This window comes from Poromitra crassiceps (assembly GCF_964638095.1).
Source record: "Poromitra crassiceps genome assembly, chromosome: 1".
Lineage (NCBI taxonomy): Eukaryota > Metazoa > Chordata > Actinopteri > Beryciformes > Melamphaidae > Poromitra > Poromitra crassiceps.
In genome coordinates, this window is record NC_139623.1 from 51178717 (window position 1) to 51202304 (window position 23588).

At 46.1% G+C, this 23588-nt stretch overlaps 1 protein-coding gene across 1 annotated transcript in view; it reads left to right on the top strand.

Annotated features, from left to right (window-relative positions):
• The first annotated feature begins 9862 nt into the window (after positions 1-9862).
• Positions 9863-23588, top strand: part of amot (angiomotin) — a 122385-nt gene continuing 108659 nt past the window's right edge. Inside the window, exons 1-3 of the mRNA XM_083639863.1 lie at positions 9863-9980; positions 10397-10547; positions 11110-11160. Coding sequence (XP_083495989.1) covers positions 10451-10547; positions 11110-11160 — 148 coding nt within the window. The 5' untranslated portion in view covers positions 9863-9980; positions 10397-10450. The remainder of the gene's footprint in view (positions 9981-10396; positions 10548-11109; positions 11161-23588) is intronic.

Sequence of the window (23588 nt, forward strand, 5' to 3'; positions counted from 1 at the left end):
AACTAACCTGCCTCCTGATCCTTTATTTCCCTCATCCTATAATAAGAATGTGAAGGGTCTGTGTGAGCAAATTGTGTTGGGCCACAGCTATGCCATTTTACGTGCGATCGCTACACACTTTCAGGAAGTGTAATGAGCACCCCTGTGGGTGACCTAACGGAGCCAGATTTTTTTAATTGGGTAATTAGGACCCTAAATGTGCAAAAATGGCTAATTAGTGACCAAAATGAGTGAACATAAGTTCACCACCATGGAGAGCTCCACTCCTTAACTACTGATGGAGCACACCTGAGTGGAGGAGCACAGCTGAGCGGAGTTGGAATCAGCCAGGGAAATGGACTATGAAAACCCTCTGCTGGAGAGAAGAGAGGCTGCATGCCAACTCTGTGAGCGAGACCTGACTAAATGGCCAGTGATTGTGTGCTCCAACAGGTATCAGAATCAGATAGCCTACACTGCACTGGTATCAGAATCAGATAGCCTACACTGCACTGGTATCAGAATCAGATAGCCTACACTGCACTGGTATCAGAATCAGATAGCCTACACTGCACTGGTATCAGAATCAGATAGCCTACACTGCACTGGTATCAGAATCAGATAGCCTACACTGCACTGGTATCAGAATCAGATAGCCTACACTGCACTGGTATCAGAATCAGATAGCCTACACTGCACTGGTATCAGAATCAGATAGCTTACACTGCACTGGTATCAGAATCAGATAGCCTACACTGCACTGGTATCAGAATCAGATAGCCTACACTGCACTGGTATCAGAATCAGATAGCTTACACTGCACTGGTATCAGAATCAGATAGCTTACACTGCACTGGTATCAGAATCAGATAGCCTACACTGCACTGGTATCAGAATCAGATAGCCTACACTGCACTGGTATCAGAATCAGATAGCCTACACTGCACGGGTATTCTGCTAGTTATTAGAGATCATGGGAGTATCTGCTTCTCATATGATGGGATTTGATATGTGACATGACCTTCCGAGTCCAAGATCCAGTTCGGTCAATCTGTTTGATGCAATGGGTCACTTCAGTAAACTGACAGGTGTTTCTCTTGGTGACATTAGTGTAAGTGGTCATATTATGATTTTTATGTAGCCTAGTGGTCATATTTACTAGCCTACATATCAGGGGTTTTCAAAGTGGGAGGCGAGCCTCTCCAGGGGCCTTCAAACAGTTTCAGGGGAGGCTCAGAATGGAAGTGAAAAAATAGTACCCTAGTTATCAAAAGGAGATCACATAGGCTAATAGGGGGCTCCTTTTTCCAAGCTTTGTCTGGGGGAGGCCCACAGTCTCAGACTTTGAAAAACCCTGCTGTATATCGATCTGTACTACAAGTAGTACCAAGGCCAGACAAAGTGCATTTCTGGTATTTTACAACTTAGCAAACATCATACTTGCCAATCACTGTTTCACTGTGAATCTACTTTTTAAGCTGCATCACAGCAGTAGTTACGGATTAAGTGGTACATACAGACTTAATTGATTTAAAGTGTTCCTTGATAGAATCCTGATCGAGATACATGGGGGATGTGGACAACTTCATTAGGCTACATCACACAAACATCTGTCGTATAACCGCTAATAGTAGCTGTAACTGTATCGAAAGATCATTTTATTTCAATACATCACAAGTTCTTTATGACAGTGTTGATCAAATCCAGTGAGTCTCAACCTTTTTCATATGGACCCTAATTTAGTCCTCAATCCTCATTAGGGTCACAACTGCCCATTTCATTTTAATATATTTTTTTTTATTTTAATCTCTCACCCAAATCTGAGAATATTTGTAGCCTATTCTACGATTTTGTCCAAAATTCCACAACTGTGTAGACTTGATAACAGAGCAACTATGATCCAAAGTCATCCCTCTACATTCTCTCATAAATTAAATAATGGTGAAGTTTAACAACTCATAAATGTAGGCTACCTCCTTGAACCCTCTCAAGGACCCCTGATAGTAGGCTACCCAGGCCAGCCCCCATGTTGAGAACCACTGAATTCGTGGACCAGATTTCCCCGATATCACAAGTAGTCAAGTTTGATTGATTAATAGCCTAATCAATAATATTGATATCTGCACAGCAGTTTGCCTTGGTATCTCGATGGCTACTGATGATATGCAGTAACACACTGACACACTCTGGATTGGAACTGGTCTGGAAGTTGCCCGAAGGTTAGTCTCAACGCCAGACCCATGAGAGTTCTTAGGCTGATACACTACGTTACTGCATGCTGCAGAGCTTTATGTAGTATGCGGAGCGCAGCGATTCAACGTAATATTTGAGTCTGGGGAGAGACTACCCGAAGGTTAACTTTGCTGGAAGTGGAACTATGAACTCCACTACCCACAGTGCACCAGTATGTTGCCGTTCTCCTGCTGCTTTCAAGTACTGTTGGAAAATCATAATTATTGGTTGGGCGCACATAGAGCGACTCAACAAAGTGATGAGCTACATCTGGAAAATCCTTCAATCTGCTGCGGCAGCACAAAGTTGCTCTGTGCCATTTAATTTCAAATAAATAAATAAATAAATAAATAAAGACATCTTGTTATGATTTTCTGTTTATATTTCTTTTTATTCTCCTCATTCTCGTAGTTTTAATAAACTGTTTAACCTGTTTTCCCTGCATGGGTTTATTTTAGTAGGCTATGTGAAGCACTTGGGGCTACAAATCTGTATGAAAGGTGTTATGCAATTTTTGTTTTATAAATTATCATTAATATTGTAATGGCACAGGCGAAGCCGGTTTTGAACCTGGGTCTGTCCAAAGCGCAACGTGTTAACCGTCAGCCCAGAGGGACAGGGAGTTTGGATTTGAAGGAGTTAAGAGATAATAGCCTACTTGATTGGCAATATTGATATGAGTGTTTGTGTTCTTCACCTCTGTAGCACATTGAAAATTGGTTCTTATAGTGTAGAGGGGGGGTGAAGGTGATCTGAGTGTATTTTATTGTGTTGTGTATGTATGTATGTATGTATGTATATATGTATATGTATGTATGTATGTATGTATGTATGTATGTATGTATGTATGTATGTACTGTATGTATCAGGGTAGGAAATTAGCGGGGGCTCGGGGCAAAATGCCCCTAAAAAAATCTAGAATTGCCCTTGGAATTGGGGTGATGGGGGCTTTTAAATGCCTGCATAAAATAAAGAGTTTAATACTTTCTGTATTTGAACATTATTCTGTATTTGAAAAGCGTGATTCGAAAATTGCCAGCTAGGCATCCACACCCCCGCCCCTCCTCCTACTAGCATTATTTACCTCAGTGACAGGCAGCACAAGCTAGCTGGCCAGCTAGTTCACTCATGTTTTTGCCAAGTACATTAATAACATGCCAGACAATCAACAGTGTTGGTTGTTGAGATAGGAAATGGGGATATTTAACTGTGATTGTTTATGAACTTTTAGAAATAAAATATGCTTGGATAAGAGTCATTGATTGGTCTGTCATGCTACATAGGTGCAACTAAGGTATTTTCTAACATTTAATAAAATTCCACTGGAAATGATCCAAAATGCCCCCGAAATATATTTCACAGGGGCAAAAATAGCCCTTATTTAAAAAAGTTAATTTCCTACCCTGGTATGCCTGTATGTCTGTATGTAGGCTATGTATGTATGTATGTATGTATGTATGTATGTATGTATGTATGTATGTACAGTATGTATGTACTACATACATACATACATAGTATGTTTGTATGTATGTATGTAGCCTATGTATATGTATGTATGTATGTATGTATGTATGTAGCCTATGTATATGTATGTATGTATGTATGTATGTATGTATGTATGTATGTATGTATGTATGTATGTATTGTAACGTTCCTGGTAACTCATGAGGCAGAGGCTTCTTGTTGGTACAAGGTTCTTTATTCTCCGTTAGTTATATTACAACTCTCAGCGGTTGTCACGCTCATAACTAGCAACCTTCCCTTCTAGCAGTGTGTGGAGACTGATGCGCATGCTCAGTCTTCCCCGGAAGTATCCCCACAGCATAGTGTTCCCCAATACAACACTCCCACACATCAGTTCCTATCTGTGGTTGAGACACTACCAATGCTCACCCCTGTATGTGTACTGCTGATTCGCTACATACTCCCCGCCCAACAATAAGGTCAACGCCCACGTTGATACCACATCACACATCCCCTTGTACCAAAACACACCCAGCATCTTTTTTTTTAACCACATTTTATGTTTCAATCTCAGACTTTCCCACATCTCCTCCCCCACAATATCTCATGTCATGCACATCCTTTACTTTCTGTTACAACATTTCAACATTTCCAACCACCATCTCCTCCTTTTTTTTTTTTTTTTTTTTTTTTTAAATACAACTCAAAGTCCCCCAAGTGTCCTGGAGCCCTTGGCTCTCTCCGTGGCCGTGTTAGTCTCTGTGAATCTGCCTGCGGGGCTGATCCCACCTGCAGTGTTTCTGGGCTTTCACGTCCCTGAGTGGGGCCCGCCCGGTCATGGCTGGACGCCCCTCTCTGTGGAAACAGAGTCCTTCTTTCAGCCTGTCTAGGTGAAACCGCCGGGCGGCCGAGATCTGGGGGAAAGGTGCACCCCCCCGGTATGGGGCCAACCTGTCTCGGTGGAGTACCTTCTTGCCACCAAGTGGCATCTGCACTCGGTACACCACCTCCCCCATTCTCTCCATGACCCTGCATGGGCCTGTCCAGTGACAGTCCAGTTTAGGGCTACGCCCTTTTTTTCTCCGGGGTGTGTACACCCAGACCAACCCCCCCCCCTGGAAATGGTTTCCCTTTGCCCTCACATCATAATTCCTTTTTTGTTTCATGCCTGCTTTCTCTAGCTGGTCCCGAGCGAAGTTGTGAGCGGACTCTAAGCGATCTTGTAGCCTCCTGGCGTACTCTCGCCCTGGGGGAGCGTCCAGTGCATCTGGTGGCTTGCCGAACGCCATTTCTGCTGGTGTCCGCAGTTCTCGACCTAACATGAGCAGAGCTGGTGTGCAGGAGGTGGACTCTTGTGTGGCAGATCTGTAGGCCATGGGGATGAGAGGCAGGTGCGTGTCCCAGTCCTTCTGGTGTTCCTCCGTGAGGATGGCCAACTGCTTTTTCAGCGTTCGATTGAATCTTTCTACAAGGCCATCGCTCTGGGGGTGCAATGCTGTGGTCCGTGTCTTTTTAATGTTCAGTTTCTCGCACATGGTGGCGAACACTCGTGACTCAAAGTTTCTCCCTTGGTCACTGTGTAGGGTCTCTGGTGCTCCGAACCTACTGAACATGCCGGTTACTAGTGCGTCGACCACCGTCCCCGCCTCCTGGTCGGGCAGTGCGTACGCCTCTGGCCATTTTGTGAAATACTCCATGGCGACCAGGACGTATTTATTTCCACTGTCTGAGCGTGGGAAAGGTCCCATCACGTCTACTGCTACCCTCTCCATGGGGGCTCCTGCTGCTAGCTGTTGGAGCGGGGCGCGAGACTGGTCTAACGGGCCTTTGTACGCTGCGCAGAGGTCGCAGCGTCGACAGAAGTCCTGTACGTCTCTCCCCATCCTCCCCCAATAAAAGCCTTGTCTGATGCGACGGAGGGTTTTGCTTACCCCAAAGTGCCCAGCCCCTACAGTTCCATGGCAGCTCCTGCACACCTCCTCCCTCAGCGTCGTCGGCACTACTTTCCGCCACTTATGCTCTCCTGTCGCTGGCTCCTTCCAGGACTTCATCAGCACTCCGCTACTCAATCTCAGGGTGTCGAACCCTGCCCACAGCCCTTTGGTTGTGTCGGTGGCCCCTGCCACCTCTTCCCAGGGCGGCTTCTGGCCCTCTTCTACCCATTGCAGTACTGGTGACAGCTCCCTGTCGTTTTCTTGGTGGCCCCTCCAATCCGCTGCCTCTGCCATCCGCAGCGTCTTGCACACTGGTCCATCCCCCGTGTGGTTAGGGCAGATCCTAGCTTCCTCTTGGAGCTCTCTCTCTCTTCCTTCTCTCTTTTCGCAGTACGTACACCCTCTCTCTGCGCAGGGTCGTCGTGACAGGGCGTCTGCGTTGACGTGGCGCGCCCCTGCCCTGTGTTCTATCGTGAAGTTGTAGTCTGCCATTTTCTCTAACCAGCGGCACACTTGCCCCTCCGGCTCTCGGAAGGACCACAGCCACTGCAGCGCCGAGTGGTCGGTCCGTATGGTGAACCGCGGCTGTCCCAGGAGGTAATATCTAAAGTGTCGTAGTGCTTATACTACGGCGAGGAGCTCCCGGCGGGTGACGCAGTAGTTACGTTCTGCTTTATCGAAAGTCTTGCTGTAGTACGCCACCACCCGCTCCCCGTCCGGCCCCGCCTGGGACAGCACGGCCCCCATACCCCCGTTGCTGGCATCAGTGTCTAGTAGGAACGGCAGGGCGGGGTCTGGTGCTCTAAGCACCGGAGACTCGGTCAGCGCTTTCTTGAGGGCTTTAAAGGCTAGGTGGCATTCTGTCGTCCAGTGGAAGTCTGCGTTCTTCTCTTTTAGCCTGAACAGTGGTTCCGCTATTTTAGAAAACCCGTTTACGAATTTCCTGTAGTATGCGGCTAGCCCTACGAAGCTCTCGAGTTCGCCTTTGTTTCTGGGGGTGGGCCACTCCATGACCGCCTGAGTCTTCTCTTCCAGGGTGCGAATGCCCCCCGCGCCGATGCCATGCCCTAAGAACTCCACCCTTCTCTTCAGGAAGTGGCACTTGTCTGGGTGTAACTTTAGACCCGCCTCTGCTATCTTCTGCAGGACTTTTCGTAATGCCCCCACTGCTGCCGGGAACGTGCCCCCGTGTGTCAAGATGTCATCTAAATACACGACGCATTCGGATCGGGGAATGTCTCCCAGCAGCTTCTCCATTAACCTCTCGAACGTTGCTGGTGCGTTGCACAGCCCGAAACTGAGTACTCGAAACTGCCACAGTCCCTTCTCTGTGCGGAAGGCGGTCTTTTGTTTGGCATCGTCGCGGAGGGGCACCTGCCAGTACCCGCTACGGAGGTCTAGGGATGAGAACCAGGATGACTCTCCCGCGGCGTCTAACAGTTCCTCGATGATGGGCATCGGGTATGCGTCTTTTTTTGTCACTTTGTTCAGCCCCCTATAGTCTACACAAAATCGCATTTTGGGGCTATTTTTCTTTCTCACCAGCACTACCCCTGACGCCCACGGGCTGTCTGATGGCTCAATGATCCCCGCCCGCAGCATGTTCTCTACAGCTTCGTTCGCTATCTCTCTCCTCGCTGCTGGGACCCGACGGGGATATGACCTGACGGGTCGCGCCCCCTCAGTGTCTATTTCGTGTTCCACCAGGTGGGTACAGCCTAGCTCATCATCCGACATGGCGAAAATGTCTTTATATTCCTCTAGTACCCTCCACAGTTCATCGCTCTGCTGGGGTTCTAACCCTTCGCTCTGGCGTTGGTGCAATCCCCTGAGCATCTCTAACCTCTCTCTCTCCCCCTCTGCCTGTTGCGCTGGCTGAGGGCAAGTGTTTGGAGGTGGGCTAGGGGCGGGGCTTTGTGGAGGGGCTTGGTCTGCTGGGTGGGGCTCATGCACTACGGTGACGCGATATACAGTGATGTTATTTACATTAGCTCTCTCCTCTGGAACGGTGGGAGGGTGGCCCATCTGGACTACTGGCCCCCCTGCAAATGTCAATGTGCTTTTTCCTAGGTCTACTGTGCATTTGTTTAGCGTTAAGTAGTCTTCCCCCAGGATGCAGGGTCCCGTCATTTCTACCACCCACACCGGAAAGTCCACTGTCTGTCCCCCCACTGTTATCATTACGTGTCCCCTCCCCCTCATTGGCATCAACTCACCGGATACTGTTCTTAGCAGTTGTGCTGCTGGCTGCTCCAGGCGCGTCCCCTCGGGCATCATGTTGACGTTCACCAGCGTTGCCGTACACCCCGTGTCCACCAGGGCGGCGCAGTATCTCCCCTGTAGGTAGACTGGAACATGGCAGCCGTTCATCGCGCGCGGCCCGCTCTGCATGTTGACAGCTCCGGCGATGTCGTCTACTTCGGGGCCCGGCGGAGCCCCACCTCCCCGTTGCTGTCGGTGGGCTCCTTCCTGCGATGACGTGGCTACGGGGACTGTGGCATCGTAGACCCGTCTCGTCCCATCTGGACGGGCCCTGTGCCGTTTCCCTGGTTCCACGCTCTCCGGCGGCAGTCTGCTTCCCGATGCCCGGGGCGTCCACATCCCCAGCAGATCATGCTCCCTCTGGCCCAGCTGTTGTTCCGCTGGGTGGGCTGCCGAGCGGGGTTGGGCTGCAGGGTCGCTCTGCGGAGCAGTTGTTCTGTCAGCTGTTGTACTGACTCGGACAGTTCTTTCACCCTGTTGCCTTGCTCTTTCACCGTGTTGCTTTGCTCTGCCAAGGCCGTCTTCCACGCTGGCTCTTCTTGTAGCTGGCTCTCCGCTGCCATTCTCACCACTGGGGCGGCCTCCATTATGCCGCTGCTCTTGTCCCAGCCTTCTACTGTCTCTATCTCCAGCGCCAACCCCAGCGCTGCTCCCAGTGTTTTCGGGTGTCCCAGCGTTACCTTCTGGCTTAGACTCCGTGGCTCGATGGCCTGGACAAAGTAGCTTAGGGCTAACCCATCCAGCGCCTCCGTCGGTAGCTGGCTGTATGCGCGCCGGCTGAGAGTCTCAATGTCCGTTGCCAGTGCACGCAGCGACTCACCCTGCCGTCTGCGTCTGTTACACAGTTCCGCGGCTACGATGGCCTGCTCTTCACATCGGCCGAAGCGTCTCCGCAGGACCCCCATCACCACATCCAAGTCCTTTGTATCGGCTATTGCCGACACGCACGCCGTAGCCTCGCCCTCGAGGGCCATCACGAGATGGCTGGCTCTCTCCCTTCTCGTCCAGCCATTCCATTCTGCAGCCTCTTCAAACTGCTTGCAGTATGCCTCCCACTCGCCTTTACCGTTGAATTTTGGCGGGGTGATTTCCTTTCTTCCTCGCCGCCCGCTGTCCTTTGTCGCCTCGACCCGTGTCCCGTCTTTGTCCTCGGCCCGCAGGCTAGCTCCGCTGGGCTGTGGCACAGCCTCCATGGCTACAGCGGCAATGTCAACCCGCTCTATCTTCACCCTCACCGGCCCCGGTTCCTCCGCTCCTTCTCCCGCCTCGCTAGCTTGCCTGCTAGCTCCCTTGAGCCGCGGGATAGCTTCCGTGGCTACGGTGATAGCGCTGTCTAGTCCGGATTTTATCTTCACCAACCCCAGGCCTTCTGCTGTTTTTCCCGCTTGGCTCTCTGTGGTAGCGGCTGCGTCTACCCAGACATCTTCCTCTTCGGACGCCTGGTAGTCTGCTCCGGCTCTTGCCTTTCCCGCCTCTCGATTGAGTCGTTTGCGCTCTTTCTTCAGGAACTTGTTAACCATTTCGCCGAATCTGGAGGCAATATTCACCGTTTAAACTTCTGACGCCAGTGTAACGTTCCTGGTAACTCATGAGGCAGAGGCTTCTTGTTGGTACAAGGTTCTTTATTCTCCGTTAGTTATATTACAACTCTCAGCGGTTGTCACGCTCATAACTAGCAACCTTCCCTTCTAGCAGTGTGTGGAGACTGACGCGCATGCTCAGTCTTCCCCGGAAGTATCCCCACAGCATAGTGTTCCCCAATACAACACTCCCACACATCAGTTCCTATCTGTGGTTGAGACACTACCAATGCTCACCCCTGTATGTGTACTGCTGATTCGCTACAGTATGTATGTATGTATGTATGTATGTATGTATGTATGTATGTATGTATGTAGGCTATGTATGTATGTATGTATGTATGTATGACCTAGGTAGTAGTTGTAACAGTATTCCGAGCAGCACTAGAAGGCAGCACCACACCACGCTCCGCCCTCACCTGCAGAGGTAACGTGTGTCTCACCCACCCTCACGTCTTTCTGTTTACGCCTACCCTGGGGGGCAAACTATAGATAATGGATTGTGATCAAAACACCGCGGACAGAAAAGGTGAGTTCTGGACAGCTGCTGTCTCCTTTCACACACATCCAAACTGTGCCTACAAGCGGCGGACTGCGTCACGTCAGCACGTGCTGAACACTCTCCTGGAAGAGAGGCGCTGGCTGCTCCCCAAAAGAAACCCCCAACTTCCAGCTGCGCCTCTGTCTCCACCTATGGTCTCCACAGGCCGTTGAGTTGTTGCAGTTTTCCCCTCTGGAAACGTTCTTTACCCGGGCAGAGAGAGGCGACTCACACGACTGACATGTGACCCGCTGCTGCTATTTACTTCGAGAAGTTACATGTAAAAAAAAAAAAAAAAATAGCCCAGCCAGCTTGTTGTTGTTGTTTTAGATTGGACTTATCCTGTGCTCTCCCTCTCTTTGCATTGATTGTGCAGTAAACTCCTCTTCTGCTCGTTAACGCAGTGAGGTTCGGTGAGCTGGTCAGAGCCTGAGGAGAGGAGAGGAGAGCAGCCAGCCATGATCCGGTCTGTGCCTGTGGAGCGCTGGGCTCCAGAAGAGGTGGCGGCCTGGCTGCGGCACATCGGCCTGCCGGAATGCGCCAAGCCTTTCCTGGGTGAGTCAGAGCCACTGGCCAGGTCCAGTCTGGAGCCTGAGCGCAACATCAGCACAGCGCAGAGTTTTAACACTTTTGGAACTATCTGATTCTGGACTCTTGAAGGGAAGGCAGGCCCTGCTGTGTGTAGTTCCTACTCAGCGCCGCACAGGGGCGCCTCTCTGATGTGGAATGTGTGGAACAGAGTCAGTGATACGATGGTACACTGGTGCTGCATTCATGTGTCGTCGGATTTTTTATTATAAAAAAATGCAAAAAAAAAAATTGGCCTAAACTATGTACCGATATATTATTATCTGGCATCTATTATATTCAGATGCTGATTATTTATATTGTTTACGTGAATTCAATGAGATATTTCACATGTGAAAGCTGAATTTGACAAGTAGGAGATCATTCACAGATAAAATAATAATAATAATGTCATGGCAAATTCCACATGTGAAAACCAAGTGTCCAAAACACACATGTGCAGTCAGTGAACCCACGTTTTTTTTTTTTCTTTTTGCTCCTGTTGGGTTTAGTTTTGGTGTAAAACTCATTTTTGTGTGTTTTCTTGCAGAGAACGCAGTGACGGGTTTGGATCTGCTAGAAGTCAGTGATTGCTTGCTGGGTGAGTTGCATGCTTGAGTCCCCGCCTCTCCTCGGGTGTGAATCATTTCTAGTATAGAATTGTGCTTGGTCCATGTTCGATGTTGTTGCCGCAGGACAAGTTCAGGTTTGATTGGCTGGGCTCTGAGCAAGAGTTGTCCAATTTATAACCTCAGGGAAGGATTTATGACATCACTGATGACATTACGGGATGGGTATGACATCAACAGTGATTTATGACAGATGTCACTGATGATATCACTGATGGTGTCACAATGTCTATGCAAGTGACATCAGTTGACTGGGTATTGTGACATCTGTTGACATTGTAACTAAACATTAGAATTATGTTTGTATTTTACTTTCTACCAAACAGGATTTCAGCTATGAGTTCTAGTAGCCTACAATTATGTTGTTTTGCTTGAATTCCCAAATTGCAATGTGTTGGTTGGTTCAGTGCTTTCCCCAAAACCTCCAATATTTCCGAGCAGCACTTGAACGCAGCACAAGAACCAACAGTCGCTCCAAAAAGCAAAAACATACAAAAGCCCTTTGTCATTTTCTCTCTTTCTTCTCCTCCTTCTCTTTTTTCCCTCTCCTCCTGACTGAGCGACAGTCCCATAAGCCAACAGCCGGGCCTCCAGTCACTTCCTGTGGGGCTGGAGAGGAGGAGGGGTTTCCCCCAAAAAACTTTTTCCTCCAGTTTCCAGTCACTGGAGGAGGGGGGGGGGGGTTTCAGGCTTTTACGCATTCCTCTCATAGCACACACAGACAGGGGGAGCTTCCTGCACTACTCCTTCCCGTAAAGCCACCATTACTCCTGCTATTCCTCTCCTTATCATTACTATTATTACATAGCCTATTAAAGATGAAAGGATATGTTGTGGATACATTTGAAAGCTTCCCGGCCGAGAACAAGCTCGTTTTCCGTTTGAATTTTGGATTAAAAGTGGCTTCATCAGCGACCCCCGCGACAGCCCCGTCAACTTTCTGGATTTGCATTTTTCGCAGCAGCAGCCGATGTCCGCTCCAAGTCTAATAAATAGGCTATTAATAATCTTGATTATTATGGAGACGTGTTGCCGCTGGAGACGCGACTAAAGCCGAGAACTAACGGGAAGGAGGACGCGCTGCAGAAAGGTAAAAAAAAAACTAACTAACTGGAGTCTGTAACTTTAAGTTAGTTTTCGTCTGTTTTAACGAAGATAAACTAGTCATGCTGTAGGAGACGTCACAGATACAATTATGTGTAAGACCCTAGGGCATGTAGGCCTATAGGAATATTTTAGTGATTTAAAAAATCTGTTAATTAGGCTATTAACTCAATATTGAGTAACACCGTGCTTCCCAACCTCTTTCATATACTGTATCAAGGACCTCTCAGTCCACATTTGGGCCACGGACCCCCATTTGATGAGATTCCCGAGAATATGAGACTATTTTTTAGATCATATCTAATAGCTAGATATGATTTTTGTCCAGAATTCCACGACTGTTTGTATTGTATGTAGAGAGATGATCAAAACAGTAATTCTTCTCCATTCTCTATTCATGTTAACTTCTTGTAAATTAAATGATACTGAGGTTTAACAGTTAATCAAGTTACTGGGGACCCTCCTGGAACCCCCTCAGGGACCCCTGGTGGTACCCGGACCCCACATTGAGAGGTACTCTGGCACTGTCTTATAGGATAGCAATTTTTTGGGGGGGATCATACAGGTAAAAAAAAAAAAAAAAAAAAGTTAGCCCTATAGCCTATACAGAAAGATAATTGGTTTGATACTAATTGCTATGATGGATATTTTTAAAGGTTTATGGCAGTTTACAAAGGTGAATAAACTATTCTGTGAATGAAACTGTAGATATAAGCAGAGTTTCACTGCCATCAGAAGTAGTTTTGATGGCTTTTTCAGCGTCACTGTTTATATTGCCCCAAAGCAGTGTGCTTCCCTATCCTGAGCTCTGGGGTCACCTGCACCATGCACCACACAGTACTCTGATTTCTGGCAGTAATCAGCTTAAGATATTTCAATGACATTTCCATGGTAACGTGACTTCTAATACAGTAGCTTTTAAACGTACAGTATTAGTGTTCACCTATTCACCAATAGAGACCAAAAATGTTGATTTCTAGAAATGTTATATTATGGCAGCAATTCTCAACCTTGTTCATATCAAGGACCCTAATTTAGTCCACATTACATCCACGGACCCCCATTTGATGAGATTTTGTCTCTCAGACTTAACCTACCAACTGTGAGAGGCAGCAATGTGCCGCAAGGTATCCAGTCTGCCGGAAAGCCATTAGAAGAAGAACAAGTGCTATAAAACATCACAGAAGAAGAAGAAGAAAATGGGGGGGGGGGGGGCAGGCTGGTATAGACGGTTGTAACTTGACAACAATAACAACCGTCACAACCCACCTGAATATCCGGTTTACTTCCTGTATACATAGCTGAGCGCAGGCTGATATTCGGCTCATATTAAATGTTAACGTTAGGCCGTGTCTCCGACAGACACAGTAACAACGTAGCCTCTTTCTGTCTTGTAGTAGTTAGTAGTAGTAGTAGTAGTTGTTGTTGTTGTTGATAGTTGCCATAACAACCACCCCTGTCGGAAAGACGTGCACACGCTGGGTAGTAGGAAGCGTTGTTGTCAGGTCCAGAGCTAGCCTGAGAGGCTAATAAAAGCTACATGTTGCAGAGTAAACTGACTATCAGTAGGCTACGTTATTGCACGCATAGGCCTATCTTTACATTTAAACGTATAGCAAAACAACAGCTGAGAATGTGGACACTACAATTCAGGTGGTGGTAATGCAACATTAATTTAAGGATGCCAACCGCCATAAAACACAGAAGAAGAAGCTGAGAATAAGGAAGTGCTGTGGGGTTGCAGCTGGTGAAAACCGTCTATAGTGAGTCAGCAGAATTTTGTCCGGCCAAAGCCACAGTATGTCATTCTACGTCCGATCGGGCTGAAACTTGCAGGAAGTGTAAAGCGCACCAATGCGGGTGACCTGACAGAGCCAGATTTTTTTATTAGGTGATTGCCCTAATTACCTAATGATGTGATGTGATCAGTGAAGATGTCATCAGTGATGTCATCCTTCCTGGTGCCAAATCTGCCAATAGAGCAGGCGAGGCCACGCAGCGGCCGAGCTGCGTATGCGACGCACAGCGGGCGGGAATCTTGCTAGTACTATAAGTGTGAGCAGAATTTTGTCCGGCCACAGCTATGCCGTTTTACGTGTGATCGGGCTGAAAGTAGTAGTAGTAGTAGTAGCAGCAGCAGCAGCAGCAGCATACTAATGTAATAATAAGGTAGAGCAGTAATCTGCTGCGTATGAGTTTTATCAGGTCATTTATTTGTTTATTTTTGTGAACATTCTTTTTTTTGATTTTCACAAATAAAATAACTGTTCCATATACAGAGTATTTGCATAGATGGTCCAGGTTACTGTACATACACAGCATACATCGAATCATCAGATCACAGTAATATTAAACATTAGTGATGTACATCAACAGGAAATGTGTGTGTGTGTGTGTGTGTGTGTGTGTGTGTGTGTGTTCCCATCTTATTCAATGTGTCAATTCATTATTCCATCTTCATGCCAGACTGCACTTAATCTCCAGAAGGTTCAGTGGTTCCTCCCATTTTCTTACAAAAAGATGTTTTCTCACCAACACGTCTATCTGAATTTCTCTAGAGTGGCAGCATCTGATATGAGAGATTCATCCCTGACCCACTTATAGCCTTTCTTGCCAACATTAAGAGAACAGAGAGTGTCTATTCGTACCTGGGTGTGAATAGACCTGCCACGCGGCAGAAGCTATTCGTACCCCCTATTTACAAGCACACCTGCACTTTTCTCTCCAAGAGCAACTACAGAGAGAGAGAGAGAGAGAGAGAGAGAGAGAGAGAGAGAGAGAGAGAGAGAGAGAGAGAGAGAGAGAGAGAGAGAGAGAGAGAGAGAGAGAGAGAGAGAGAGAGAGAGAGAGAGAGAGACTCTCTCCCTCATAAATGTACAGGCATGGCCGTATCTAGCTGAGCTAATATTTCAGAGAGAAAAAAAAAAAAAGCTGCATGGAAAAGCATGAAAAACACGGGATCGCTTTTATTTTGAAACGAAAGGCAGGTCAGGCAGGAAGTCATCTGACGCCGCGTCCGCGGTAACTTGATTCCGAGAGAGCAGCAGCATGGTGGTGATGACTGTCTGTCTGTCTGCCTGGCGAGATAATTGAAGGTGAGCGAGCTGCGAGACAGTGAGCGAGTGAACGACAGACGAGGTGAGTGAGTGACACTGACAGATTTTTTAGCAACAACCAAGAAAGTACCGTAAATTCCGGACTATAAGGCGCACCGGTGTATAAGCCGCACCTGCAAAGTTGACTGTTTTTTACATATATAAGCCGCACCGGACTATAAGCCGCGGGTGTTTTGATGTTTAATTACCATATGTAAGGGTTCGTGCACAGAGGGGATTGTCGGGAAAGAGATGGCTGTTTGGGGAAGCTCCCATTTATTAACATTTCAACAAAACAAGTTGCATATTTGCATAACGTATTCAAGTGTTACCATTTAGTGCAATAGTAGCTACAGAACATGTACTGTGCTGTGTAAATTTAGGGGTCCTTGGCATGAAAAAGGTTGAAAACCACTGATCTACATTATAGCCTACAGTAGTACCATAACAAAAAACAAAGCTTACAGCGCTTGACGAGGCAATATCAATGGCTAAATTAAATGTGTTTTTTTTAAAGTGCAAAATAAAGTGCCTGTAACACGACAGTAAGCGCGTAAGCCTAAAGTTGCAGTAACACGGCTGCTTAAAATATACGGTAATCAGCCTACCAGAAAAGTCATTAATCCTCGTCTTCATCTTTTAGGCTAAGGTGCAGTACACGGCTGTAACCAGAAAAGTCAAGTCATTAATCCTCATCTTCGTCTTCTTCCTGCGTACTAAAACCACCAAAGTCCTCATCTTCAGTGTCGGAAACGAACAGGCTCAGGGTGGCTTCGTCAGCCACTCTCCTCTCTCCTTCGTTGTCGCTCTCAAAACCAACGAACTCCTCTTCGTCACTGTCGGAATCGAACAGCCTCTGAAGGCCCTCAGCTGTGGCGGCGTCCTCCTCTTCATCACGCAGCAGTCCAGCCTTTCGGAACCCGTTGGTGATCGTGGATGTTTTGACACTCCTCCACGCTGTCAGGATCCACTGGCAAACTTGAGCCTTCAGTCGGATCTGAACGGCACCTCGGCCGTCTGCTCTCTGTGTCAACACCCTGATGCCAAGGTTACGTGCTGCTGCTCGATTTCCTTCTTTCCTTCTTCTTCTCGCCGCCATCGTCGTAACACAGCCAGTTCTCCATCTTTTGAAGCATGATGTTAGATTACAACGAGCTAGTTGTGTGGCTTAGCCTTCCAAAATGTTGCCGTTAGTTTTTTAGAATGTAATACATAGAATTGGGAATGTTACATTCAATTTCATTCAGACTGTCTTTCAGGCTCAATCGCTGCCATTTTCCCCCCGGAGCGAGGGAGGAGGGAGGGTGTTTTACTGTAGTGGCTGAGAGAGCGTAGTGGCACAGTGCTCCAATCAGGTCGCGAGGCACATTTTTTGCAACATCATCCAATCAGGGTCTCGCTCTCGTAATGTCTGTCTTGCTCTCGTTCTGCCTCATACCAACATCCATAGATTTTGGAGGTTCCCGAGTGGCCGTTTGCTGAAAAAATCCATAGATAAGCCGCACCGTTATATAAGCCGCAGGGGCCAAAAAAGGCCAAAAAACGGGAAAAAAGCCGCGGCTTATAGTCCGGAATTTACGGTAAGTGTCTAGTCTGTCTCTTAAGTAACGTTACCTGTGTGACACGTTGGGAAGCTACTGGCTAATCATGCATGATGCCAATTGCCAAGCTCCCGAAGTCAGGTATGCAGGTGGCTGTATGCATGGTTTCAGTTTCATGACCCAATAAGTAACAATAAGAGGTGGTGTAAAGTTAAAAACAACATAATATATTTTATTTTATTTTTCAATCGTTCCTATCAGGAATAAATAAATGTTATTTTTCATTTGGAATATACTAAACTGTATATATACACACTGTATATATAGTATAATTATAGTAATATATTTGATAACTGATAAAAAATTATAGAACATTCTCATGATATTCTAATTTATGGTGATGCACCTGTATGTGTTGTAGTAGACTAGATTTGACCGAGGTGGGTATTTGATACTGGGCAATAGGCATCCTTCGCACTATTCAGTAGCTTGAAGCCTTAAACCATATCAAATAATGTTTTTACATTATGCAGGGTTTCATTCACTTATTTGAAGAGTACATGAGCCCACATGTTTGTGTCATCTACTATGTATTTGTTATTGTTGCATTACTCTTGCTAGCCTATAATTTTATAATAATCACATTCAATAATTTGAACCCTTCATTCCAAATTATTTTCAAGCATTATAATGTAATGTAATCAATAATGTCTAATCCACCTCCTTGATACCCCCTACAGAAAATCAACAACAAGTCAGAAAGTGACAGAAGAGTGAATCAGAAAAATGCCAAAAAGAAAAAAACCTCTGCAGCAGAACACATTAGATTCATTTGTTAACACATTCACTGCCAACAACGTGTAAACACGTTTTCAGAATCCAGCTGTTGACTGCCAACAACGTGTAAACACGTCCTTGGCATCGATTTTTTTTTTTTAACGGGGGGTTGTGCATCTAACCCTTTTACATATCTTATATAAGTATTGGACGTGTACAACGTGTACAACCCATTCCACCGACCCACTAAGTGGCGACAAGGAAGTAGGAAGGCAAGCAAAAAGCAGTGTGATCCATTTCCATTCTCATGAAAATGGATTGGCGGAGGCGCTTTCGTTTTCGCGTTGATTGCTGGCGGTGCGGGATTGCAAACTTGCATCGTGGATTGCGGATGGAGCACACTTTGAGGCACGCAGCGTAAATATGACCAGAGTCGCAGGGGCTTCATCGGAGCTCTCGGCCAGGGCTCCGGGAGGCGGGCGAGTCCAGCCGGGCTTCCTCGGGGAGCGGCCACGCAGACAGGCACAGCCAGGCACAGCGGCAGCGGGGCAGTGAGGCTGGTGACAAGCAGCAGGCCATTTTGCCTTGCAAAATAGCACCAAATTGGAAACAGCCATAAAAGGCTTTTAGAATGGGATTTTCAACCCATTCTTTTTTGTTTCTTTTTCGCTCTAATTTAGAGTAATTTAATTTCTATTCAGAAATTTATTTGAGAGGTCGAGAGTATGAGAAAGTGAATTTGCACAGGTAGGAAAGTGCTTGTTACACGGCGCTGCAGCCAAGAAGAACGCCCACGGAGGGAGGAGTTGAAGCAACTCTCCCTCTCGCTCTCTCCCTCTCTCTCTCTCTCTCTCTCGCTCTCTCTCTCTCCCTCCCTCCCTCTCTCTCTCTCTCTCTCTCTCTCCCTCTCCCCCTCTCACTAGGATTAAACCTAGTGCGTCTCCCTCCCGAGAGGGAGGGAGAGAGAGAGAGAGGGAGGGAGAGCGAGAGGGAGGGAGAGAGAGAGAGAGAGAGAGAGGGAGGGAGAGCGAGAGGGAGGGAGAGAGAGAGAGAGAGCGAGAGGGGGAGGGAGAGAGAGAGAGAGAGAGCCAAAAATGAATGGTTAAAGTGACTGTTCTATCCAATTTCACAAAAAGCCGTTTATCTCTGAATATTTTTTCTGACGCTAAAACCATGCTGTATTCAACTGCTAATGCTTACATAACTACTAACTCTACAAACTAACTCTTTTAGACAGAGAAAGTACACATTCTATTAGTACTTTTGAGATATTGTATGTTCACAAAGTCCAAGCTGAAACGAATCCTCGGCTCTTGTAAAATGAGCCAGAATCCTCAAAAAACGGCTTGGCAGAAGCTACCTACAGCAAAAAAAAACGGCTGGCAGTCAATGTGTTAAAAGAAAAACTGTGCCATGTGACAGTGAGGACAGAGAGGATGATCAATGACAATAAATACATGTTCTTGCCAGCCAACAGGTCCCTCTGTATGTTTTTTTTATTATCGATGATGACTTTGTGTGTTGTGTACGGCTTGGGTTGTGTACCTGTGTTTGTCGGTGTCATTTTGATATGAATTTGGCTAAAACAGTTTGTGTTTGTTAGTTACAATTATGTTGACAGGAGAGCTGAGCAGGTGGTGACATGAAAGAGAATATACTGAATAATGACATCACAACAGTATAATCCTAATGTTGATTTAGAATGATATATTCCTCTAAATATGGCTAAAAAAGGTTATTATTTTTTATTTTATTTTTTTTATTATATTTTACTCTAAATATGGCTAAAAAAGGGGGGAAAAAACCCTCAAATTTTTATCGGCGGCGCCCTAGCGGGCGCCACCGACTCCACCTCCCCTTGCTGGACCTCCCCTATTTCGAAACCCTGGATACGGCCCTGTGTACAGGGGAAAAGGGTTTACACATGTGAGGGGCAAAAATTGCAGACATGAGTGACTGTCTAAGACTTAGACAGTCACTCACGTCTGCAATTTTTGCCCCTCGATGACGGTTTTTAGGGGCATTCTGATATTTATTAAGGCATTTTTGTCATCCTTAATTCATTCCTTAATCGAATTACAAGTTTTATTACTTAGACTCTAAGTAATAAAACTTGTAATTCGATTAAGGAATGAATCACGTGCATCACGCGTGACGTGACACGCCCCCTGTTCACTGTTCATTTGATCAATCATTGCATTTTGTTGTGAACTTGCATGACAGACCAGTCGACACAGGAGGAAGCGACAGGATGGCTGAACGTAAATGATCAAAAGCTTGGCTACACTTCACCAAAGTGAAAGACAAACCTGAAGCCAAATGCCACCCAAGGTATGCATTGTCCACGGACGCCACGCCACGCAAGTCCCGTTCGTTGACATAATCCACTTGATAAAATAATCCCAAAATATGCGGTCCCAGGCTGTGATGAAAGTTCCTTGTGCCATGCGTCCTGCTCTATGACACGTCATGACATGTACCGTTGTCCGACCATAATATGGTCAGGACAAGGAGGGCAGGCGGCAATGTAGCCTAATAGGTAACCGTGGGTATAGAGCATTGATTGTATATTAGCTATAGAGGCTATTCTACCCAGTGTGGATATTCAATGTGTATTCCGTAAAAATAAAAAATAAGCCCAAATAGTTTGCAGTGCACAATAAATGTGTTTTCACAGCAATATAAAATTGAGAGAGGGAATTACGACCTGTTTAACTCCTAACAGCTTATAGGCTATAAAAAAAATACTAATGCCAAGATTTTTGTTTCAATCAAAGCAAATATTTAAATTAAAATACAACCATTAATTTCATAATAGTTGTTTCCACTGGTTCAGTGTCAGTACAGAGCACATCTTGAAAAGTCTGGAAACAAATCATTGTGGTGTAAGGATAACAGTTACTCGGTATGTGAATAACATTTATTTTCTTTATTGTTGGAAAAAGTGTTGCTGAGTGCTGATGTCTGTGCTGCTGATATTATTTTACTATTTGCATGTCATCATGTGGGCCCTATTCCTTTTCAAATAAATGCACAGCAACAGCATCAGCAGTTTTAGTTCTTGTTTATTGGAGGCGAGGCTAATCCTTCTGTTCAGAAATAAAACATTTTTTTTTAAACATTTGAAAGTAAAATGCATGAATTTGGTGTACTTTGAGAAAGCTTAAGAGCAAAATTAAAAGGCTAGATCTATGAAGAACATGTCATCATTACTGTGCTGTGGGTTTACAATGACAAACTAAATTTCTCCCTATAGGTCAGGGATACTCAACTTGCTTTGCCACTTTCGTGAAATGATAGAAGGCGAGGGGCCAGTTAATAAATAAATAATATACATTTTTCTGTAGCGGATTGTTGGTTTTTGGGGTGTCAGCCGGAGTTTAGGCTGACAATGTTGTGCACACCGGATAGTTAGTTAAGTTAGTTAGGTTAAGTACATACATAAGTGCCTGGGTAGCGAGCAGATGGCAGTATTTGACAATTTAGCAGCTAAATCATAGATTATTGAACGATATTCCATATTCCAGACTGAAATGCTATAACAGCAGTATTGGCCAGAATGACATGAACATTTGGACACTTATTCAGCGGGTATCTTGCATGTTGCGTTGAGGTGTACTGTAAAAAAATGTTTGGTCAACATCTTTTTGTGGCGGGCAGAAACCTTTTGTGGCGGTGCACCATAAATTCCTTTATGTATGGGAAACACTGGAGTCATATCCCTACTCTTGATGTGTTGTCATTTCCCCCTGTGGTATTGACAATGGTATCGAGTATCGATATTTTCCTGGGTCTTGCTATCAAATTTAGAAGAACTAGTATCGTGACGACCCTAGGCCAGAATGGGCCAACGAATACCAAAAGGCTTATGTTCATATTTTGGATCAGTCCTACAATTACTGAACATAACTGTATGCTAAAGACACTTGGAGGACATTGATCTGGTGTGTTTTCCTCATCACGGCCCTATAGGAGCAACGTGAGAGAGGTTTTACATGTAGGAAATACTCCATTTGGGTGTGAATGAAAAAAAAGCTTGCAGCTGTAGTGGAGGTGAATGGGGAGATTGGATGAGAGAGAGAGAGGGAGGGAGAGAGGCCTCTACTTTTGAGTCAGAGCAGAGGAATTTCTCTCACTCTTCTGCTTCTGTTCCTCTCTGATATAAACACAATCCTCTTTCTTTTGACACACTCACACTCTCTCGCTCTCTCTCTCTCTCTCCCCATTCCTCCGACTTCCAGTCTTCTGGTCTCGCCATCTTTTTCATGTTTTTAGCTGACTAATCTCCCCGTTTGAAAGTGACTCTCCTGGGATTCGTAGTGCAATGGTGAGGCAGTGTACAGTTTTCCCACAGTCATGGATTTTTCATTTTCATGGAAAACTCTGGGAATTTATGAAATCAGTATTTTTTTTTATTTTTTACAAATGGGGAAGCTTCTTTTGAAGGCAACATGTGAAATCCAGAAAGGAATACATTTTGAAGTCAGGGAAATGTTCTGATTAACTTATGGAAAGTCATAGAAAAGGTGGGAATCCTGTCTCTGCAGCAGAGAAATTAAGCCAGTGGGGAAGTGCCTTAAACCTGCTTTATTTCTAATGGCCCGCAGGGGGCGACTCCACTGGCTGCAAAAGAAGTCAGATTGTATAGAGGTCAATGGGAAAATGGGATTTTGGTTAAATGCTTGAAACGAGGTCGGTGGTTAACAAAAGTTAATGAAACAAACAGTGGAGTTTGCGTTCAGCAATAATCTTCACAAACGAGGACCACTTTTATAACTTTCGAAGCGTAAACGCGATCGTCCGAAAACACTTCAAAAGTCATAAAAGTGGTCATCATTTGCGACGTGAAGATTATCATGCTGAACACAAACTTTGTCCTTTCATAAACTTTTGTGAATTTCCTGCAAACATCCCATTGACTTTAGACTTGGGTTTGGGAACTGGAACTATAGTAGCATGACTAGCTGAGTTTGCCTACAGAAATAGGTCATCCCTGCGGTACTATGTTGTGGAGAAGTGATTGACAGGTCGCCTGTCCAATGATCTCACAACTCGCAACACGGACCAATTAGCAGGCGGTGCTGTGGGAAAGCCCTGGTCTCGCGTTAGCCAATCTGGCTCACACAAAAAAGGTGAGGGTCAAAATGCCAAAGCTGGATAAAACACAATAGTACAGAAGTTTCCCAGTAGGTTCTCTACCTCTCGCTCTTGCTCTCGCTCTCTCACACACGCGAAGGCAATCACAAATGTAAACAAACATAAGCGTGCAATCGAAAATGGATATTGAATGGAATCGTGACCCCAGGAATCGGAATCGATTCATGAGAGACCCAAAGACTCACACCCTGAATACACACACACACACACGCACACACACACACACACACACACACACACACACACACACACACACACACACACACACACACACACACGCCTCCACTCGCATTCAAAATGAAAACAATACGCTGGAAACCAGTTTAACTGCTGGGTCAACTCAGGAACTCTCTTCTCATATTCTCCTCTCCTGCCCTCTCTCTCTCCCTCTCTCTCTCCCCCCCTCTCTCTCCCTCTTTCTCTCTCCCCCTCTCTCACTCTCCTCTCCCCCTCTCTCTCCCCCCTTCTCTCTCCCTCTTTCTCTCTTTCTCCCCCCTCTCTCTCTCCCCCTTCTCTCTGTCCCCCTTCTCTCTCTCCCTCTCTCTCTTCTCTCTCCCTCTCTCTCCTCTCCCCCTTCTCTCTCTCCCTCTCTCCCTTCTCTCTCCCTCTCTCTCCTCTCCCCCTTCTCTCTCTCCCTCTCTCTCCTCTCTCCCTTCTCTCTCCCTCTCTCTCCTCTCCCCCTTCTCTCTCTCCCTCAATCTCTCCCACAATTGAACCAATAAAGAA